Here is a 7145-nt window from a genome sequence, read left to right as displayed (position 1 = left end):
AAAAAAATCACTGTCTCACTGTGCAGGATACAAACTTCTGTAGGGTTATGATAAAGAAAGTTTATTTGATAATTTTGTATAGGAGGTATTACTCTGAGTGATGATTATCTCCCTTGTAATTATTTAATTAACCAAGATTACTTCTGTTTTCTTCGGAAGTCCATTGGGATCGCCAGTGGACACCAGCAAAATTACAGAGTGAAACTGACAGATAATATTAATTCCCCCTGTGTTCTTAACAGATGGTGCTAGAGGTAGAAAAGACATCATACATGAGATTAGTGCTGTTTTCTGTTGTGCTGTCTTGATTTCAATGACTGGCCACATCATTAATGCTCTGCTATTTAAATGTTAAATCGTGGAAGAGTTGAATTAGCACAGAAAAGGATTTTAAAGAATGACGGTTCCACATATTGTGATACTTTTGGTGTCACTATCTCAACTGGAATGCAAGGATCCTGCTCTTAAGTGTTCCATAGGTGACCCTGTCCCTATTTTTCACAAGTCCTTTCAGTCAGGAGACCTCATCATTGCTGGCATTATTTCTCATATTTATATCCTTTCTAACTGCATAACATTTGGAAAACATCCTTCTCAGGAACTCCTTGATGATATCATGTAAGAACTTTGGGTTTGAGCCTCCTCATCGAGCTTTCTAGATAATATATTCAAAAATATCTCTTTCTGCTTCCAGCATAAGCCTGGTTTGAATATGTGAAAGGGCAGATGGCTCCCAATAATCCAGCCATAGCATATTTAATTGTGTCTGGTGTCCTTGCATGAAGGAAATAACATCTGAATGCCTGTACAAGAAGAAGAAGAAGAAGAAGAAGAAGAAGAAGAAGAAGAAGAAGAAGAAGAAGAAGAAGAAGAAGAAGAAGAAGAGGAGGAGGAGGAGGAGGAGGAGGAGGAGGAGGAGGAGTTGCTTTTTATATGCCGACTTTCTCTACCACTTAGGGAAGATTCAAACCGGCTTAAAATCACCTTCCTTTCCCCTCCCCACAACAGACACCCTGTGAAGAAGGTGGGGTTGAGAGAGCTCTGCCTAGCCCAAGGTCACCCAGCTGGCTTCATGCGTAGGAGTGGGGAAACAAATTATTTTCTCCAGATTAGCCTCCACCACTCATGTGGAGGAGTGGGGAATCAAACCCGGTTCTCCAGATCAGAGTCCACTGCTCCAAACCAGCACTCTTAACCACTACACCAAGCTGGTTACGTAAGTAGCCAACTTCACTTTTCTAAAGCATAGAGAAACAACCTATCAGTGTTGACATTGCCATGAATGGATGAAATGAAGCTCTTTCCATATAATAATATTCTTATTCATCTTTCAAATACATAAGAAGGAAAAGTTTCAAATCCATGATACTAAGCAAGATAGAGATTACATTTTAACCTGACTTAAATAGCCATGAGTGTGTGTGATATCTGATAATACCCACAGTTCAGAGCTTATGTTGAGAGAAGTCAAAAGTACATATTTGCATGCCAAAGTTGGTTGACTGTTCTGTGGCCTTCCACTATAGTGCAATATATTTAAGAAAAATAAGTAAAAATGAAATGTAGTTAACACTATGTTTGGAAGCAGGAGTGTTATTGTGACACTTAAAGTACATATTTTCATTGCAGATTAATGTCACATATTTACCAGCACATCCTGGCCTTGGCATTTGCGGTGAGGGAGATCAATGACAATCCACAGATCTTGCCCAATGTCACCCTGGGTTTCCACATCTACAATAGCTATTTCAGCCCAAGCAGGACTTATCAAGCATCAATGGATCTTCTATCTACAAGGAAGAGATTAATGCCTAACTACAAGTGTGATGCAAAGAGAAATCTGCTAGCTGTCATAGGAGCTTCTGATGTTGATGTCCACATGGTGAATGTGTTGAACATCTACAAGATCCCACAGGTGAGATGTATTCCTGGAGTGTGGGAAGCAAACAGGATATCTTCACTTCTTTTTGCTTTTAAATGTTTTCTTTGGTACTAAATGTTTTGTTTGGTAGTAAATAGCCTCATTTTCACTGATGTTCTTTAGATGTCCTGATATATTCCCAATCCAGTCAGAATAATATATATATCGATACATTAACAAAGTGAACATGTTTTCTTTTCTCTTTAGCTGACCTATGGATCTGCTTCAGTGGTGACTGAGAACAACCAATCTCCTTTCTCCTACTGGATGCTCCCAAATGTGGCCCATCAACACAACGGGATTCTCCGCTTACTACTGTACTTCAGATGGGTGTGGATAGGGTTGTTTTATCTGGACACTGAAAGTACAGAACAATTCATACAGAGTATCATCCCCTCTTTCTCCCAAAGGGGTGTCTGCTTTGATTTCATACAGGCTTTTCCAGATATAGGTTTTTCGGATGGCATCACTGAATTTGTGGCAGACAGGCTAGAGATATACAAGATGGCTATGAGAAGCACTGCCACCTCATTGGTCGTTCATGGTGAAATTCAGACAATGATGTACTTGAGGACAATGTACCAGGTTGCAAAATATGACACTGCACCAATTAAAACAAAAGGCAAAGTCTGGATTATGACTGCCCAGATGGAGTTCACATCACTTTCCTTCCAAAGAGATTGGGACATGGACATCATCATTCATGGAGCCTTATCCTTTGCAGTTCACTCGGAGGAGGTGTCTGGGTTTTTCAGATTTCTTCAGATGAGAAATCCGACCTTGCAGAAAGAAGATGGTTTCATTAAGGCCTTCTGGCAAAATGCATTTCTCTGTACATTCCCCAGCTTCACAGCAGTAAGCAAAGATGTGCAAATGTGCACTGGAGAGGAGAAGCTGGAGACTCTTCCTGCAGCTGTCTTTGAAACAAGGATGACTGGCCATAGCTATAGCATCTACAATGCTGTCTATTCTGTGGCGCGTGCCTTGCATGGCTTACACACGTTCCACTTCAGACCCAGAACAGTGGCTGACGGAGGAAGAAGGCAGCTTCTGAATCAACAGTTTTGGGAGGTGATGTAGTCTCAGAAGAGCTCACCATAATTGTGGTGCAACAATTTGCTGTAGACTAGTTGGAAAACTTTCTTCCTTCAAACCTGGAGTTTCATTATAGCTCACTGGGCAAGTTCTCTGAAATCGCATGGCTCTGCCTCTTGCTTTCAATATAAAAGGGCATTTTCCAAGCTAACATACAGTTTTTCATGGGTCTTTTAGTACAATCAGATACCAAATATTTTGCATTCAAAACCCCCCAAAATGCATATTGGTCTCTTTGGAATAATGTTCTAAATTTATTTTATTTTATTTTATTTGGAATGTAGGTTCATCGATTTCTGAGAGCTGTCTCCTTTAACAACAGTGCCGGGGAACGAGTTTCGTTTGACCAAAATAGGGAATTAATCAGTGGGTTTGATATTCTGAACTGGGTGACATTCCCAAATCAGTCCTTTGTCAGAGTCAAAGTTGGAAGGATAGACCCAGACATCCACACAGAGAACCTGTTCACCATTCGTGAGGATGCCATTGTGTGGCCCAGCATGTTCAACCAGGTAGAATCCATGCACTTTAGTGTAGCCTAGGTACCCATTTCTCCAGTGTACAAACAATGGGTCTTACAGATGCTGTAATACCTCTGTGTTCTGGGAACTAGGTGAGGGCCATGGTTTCAAGTTCCAGAATTTTGTCTGACGTGTACAATGCCTTCCAGTGTGAGATTATAAACCTAGATACTTTTATCCACTCCTGTTTAGAAAAAAAGTGGTGTTTTTTCTGAGTAAATGAGTGTGTTATATGTCACATTCATATTTTTCTGAGAATCCTTCCTCACAATAACTGATAAATAGGTTTGTCCATGGAGCAGTCCCTAGAACAGGGAGGAAAAACCCATACATTGTGAACCATACCATGATAAAAAATAAGGAACCTAAGAAAAATTAGCACTGACCATTGCAACAAACAGCAGACATTTTTGTGCAAACTATACTTGAATATTTTGCAATAGATAAAACTTTGACACAATGCACATACTGGCTTGAGAACTTTATTGTAAGAAAACTGCATTTCAGCAGTAGTGAAAGTTCTATCACGTCCCCAATATTCCCAGAACTGAAGTGATTATACTTTTGGAAATTGCCTCCTGACACAGAATACACTAGGTCTGTGCAATTAAAAAATGGGTAAATTTTGGGTTTGGGTTTATTGAGCCCGATATTTTTTGGGGAAACCTGAAATAAGCCGAATAATCATACCGTTAAATGGGTATTCTGGCTTTTTGTGTGTTTTCCTGGGGGAAAAAATCGGGTCCATTTTAGACTTTAGGAGTTTTTTCGAAGCTCCACTGGGGGCATTTTTAGAGGTAGAGTTTCCAAATTTGCAGGGCAGCTGCAAGGGACTCTTCTTGCATGAAACCAGCAGTTTGGTATAGTTTAGGTTGGGGGTCTGAATTTATGGGCCCCTGAAGGGGTCACCCCTTTCTTCATAGAAAATCATTGTGAACTTCACAATGTTCCTGTTGGCAGCAGAGGATAGGACTTGCAATATTGGGTTTAATTTATGGGCGGAAAGCCACCAGCTGGATATTAGGAAATATGTTTTTACAATAAAAGTTGTTCAACAGTGGAATCGGTGATCTATGGAGGTGGTGAGATCCCCCTCACTGGCAGTCTTTAAACAGAGGCTGGACAAGCACTTGTCAGGGATGCTCTAGGCTGATCCCACATTAAGCAGGGGATTGGACTAGATGGCCTGGATGGCCCCTTCCAACTCTATGATACTATGATTCTATGAACATTGTTGTGACCATATTTCCTACTACTCTTTACACAAAACCCCTTGAACACAGCTTCATGGACACGGGTAGTTCAAGAAGTCTGCCACCAGTCTTCTCTCCTTTTAAATATATAGACTGCCCATTATTCTGTCATCTCCCATCGGTTGCTCTCAAGGAGAGGCATAACATAACCTGTCCCTCACAATTCTCTTTTTCATTTGAGAACAGACCCGACCACTTTCCCTGTGCAATGAGAACTGTCATTCCGCTTATAGTAGAAGAAAGAAGGAAGGGAAGCCATTTTGCTGCTATGATTGCATTCCATGCCCAGAAGGGAAGATTTCGAATGAGAATGGTAAGGCCCATGGGGTAAAGAATTCCTCAAAATTACTTTCTGTGATCCAGTACAAGGAACATCAGAGGGTACAAACACTCATTTTGCTATTGTTTGAGGAATCATTTATATGGTGGCAGCCGATTTTGGGTACTTGGAATACTTGCCAATAATTTGGTAAGAAACCCCTCTTTTCATTTTTGCCATGCACAAAAGAAAACCCTGTCAGCAGGGTTTGGGGAACTTTTACAATGAAACATCCCTGATTCATTTATTATTAGTATATTGAATGATAAACTGGATGACCCTGTGTGGATGAGGAAAGCCACCAAACTAAATAACCCACAGATAATGTAGAAGCATCTTTGTACTCAGGAGGCTCACAAGTCTGTCAGAAAAGATGGCTTTGTAACTTAAGCAACAAATAAATTGATGGAAATTGAATAAGCTCTAGAAGGATTGGAATGTTCAGAGTAGCTCAAAAGAGAAAGTTCTCTACCTGCAGGGAAACTTAGTCATTTTTTAGAGTGGAACACTGGGAAGGATAAGATTTCAAAATCTCCCCACCCCAGTGATTCTTCACAAGCCACTTATATGGCTGGATCCTGTTAACTGAATGTCTTTGTTGTCCTAGCATATCTCATTGAGGATTTTATTCCTTACTAACTGATATGAACCAAAGAACTGAAGATGTTGTTTTCTTTTTTCAGATATGGATGACTGTTTTCCATGTGCAGAAGATCATTATCCAAACAACAAGCAGAATCGATGCCTTCCAAAAGACATAAGCTACTTGTCTTATGAAGAACCTTTGGGGGTCAGTTTGGCTTTCTTTTCCCTTGCCTTCTCGTTCATCACAGTTTTGGTACTCAGGATCTTCATTAAGCACCAGGATACTCCCATAGTCAAAGCCAACAACCAGAATCTGACCTACACTCTTCTCATCTCTCTCCTGCTTTCCTTCCTTTGTGCTTTGCTATTCATCGGCCACCCTGGGAAGGAGACCTGTCTCCTTCGACAAATGACTTTTGGCATCATCTTCTCAGTGGCTGTTTCTTGTGTTTTGGCCAAAACTATCATTGTGGTTTTGGCTTTCATGGCCACCAAGCCGGGGTCCAGGATGAGAAAATGGATGGGGAATCAACTGGCCATCTTCATTGTTCTCTTCAGCTCTCTTATACAAGCCATTATATGCACTGTGTGGGGGGCAACATGTCCACCATTCCCTGATTTTGACATGCACTCAATGACTGATGCAATTGTAGTGGAATGCAACGAAGGGTGGGTCACCATGTTTTATTGTGTCTTGGGCTTCCTGGGTTTCCTGGCCACTGTCAGCTTCACTGTGGCTTTCCTGGCCAGGAAGTTACCTGACAGTTTTAATGAAGCCAAATTCATTACTTTCAGCATGTTGGTCTTTTGCAGTGTTTGGTTGTCCTTTGTTCCAACCTATTTGAGCACCAAGGGAAAATACATGGTAGCTGTGGAGATCTTCTCTATTTTGGCTTCCAGTGCTGGGTTGCTAGGCTGTATCTTTTCCCCCAAATGTTATATTATTTTGTTGAGGCCAGAAATGAATAGTAGAGACCAGCTGATATGGAGAAAGCGCTGAAAACAACCTTAACAATTGAAGAGGCTTTTTTTGACTGAAGAGAAGGGGAAGAGAGCTCTACTCTGACTACCCTGAAAGGCTGTGCTGGGGATCATTGGGCTACCACTGAGAAAACTCAAGTGGAATAACGGTTGTAATGTAAACTGGTTGGGAAACCCAATTTAGGGTTCAGCCGATGGGGTCCAAATGACTAACCAGAATAAATAGTAGAAACCAGCTCTTTCCTATCTATTATTGATCATGAACAAGGGAAGTACATGTTCTCTAGAGAGTCCAAGATACTTACACCATTCTGTGCTTGAACCAAACATGTATAGACACTTTTACAGCAACAAGTACGTTTCCATTTAACCAATATGATTTATACAGTTAGTAGTCAGTAATTATCTCCATTTTCCTGGCTAACAGCCCATTCCTGAGCTGACGGTGTATGGAGACGGCGGGGAAGAGG

General features: G+C 41.0%; 1 protein-coding gene across 1 annotated transcript; it reads left to right on the top strand.

Annotated features, from left to right (window-relative positions):
* Positions 1-397: 397 nt before the first annotated feature.
* LOC130490299 (vomeronasal type-2 receptor 26-like) lies at positions 398-6694 on the top strand. The gene is made up of 6 exons (XM_056864126.1): positions 398-618; positions 1744-1915; positions 2129-2992; positions 3301-3528; positions 4977-5103; positions 5793-6694. The coding sequence occupies exons 1-6, from the start codon at positions 398-400 to the stop codon at positions 6692-6694; spliced, it is 2514 nt and encodes an 837-aa protein (XP_056720104.1).
* Positions 6695-7145: the final 451 nt, after the last annotated feature.

This window comes from Euleptes europaea, chromosome 18 (genome assembly GCF_029931775.1).
Source record: "Euleptes europaea isolate rEulEur1 chromosome 18, rEulEur1.hap1, whole genome shotgun sequence".
In the NCBI taxonomy this organism is placed as follows: Eukaryota; Metazoa; Chordata; class Lepidosauria; order Squamata; family Sphaerodactylidae; genus Euleptes; species Euleptes europaea.
Note: the sequence above shows the minus strand (reverse complement) of the source record. Positions and strands in the feature narration are given on the sequence as shown.

What these genes read in the sequence shown, in the direction of transcription:
- LOC130490299 (XM_056864126.1), top strand. Translation starts at nt 398, where the DNA reads ATGACGGTTCCACATATTGTGATACTTTTGGTGTCACTATCTCAACTG. An exon ending in GAACTCCTTGATGATATCAT is followed by an intron (nt 619 to 1,743) that starts GTAAGAACTTTG and finishes CATCTACAATAG; the next exon opens with CTATTTCAGCCCAAGCAGGA. An exon ending in GGCCCAGCATGTTCAACCAG is followed by an intron (nt 3,529 to 4,976) that starts GTAGAATCCATG and finishes ATTTGAGAACAG; the next exon opens with ACCCGACCACTTTCCCTGTG.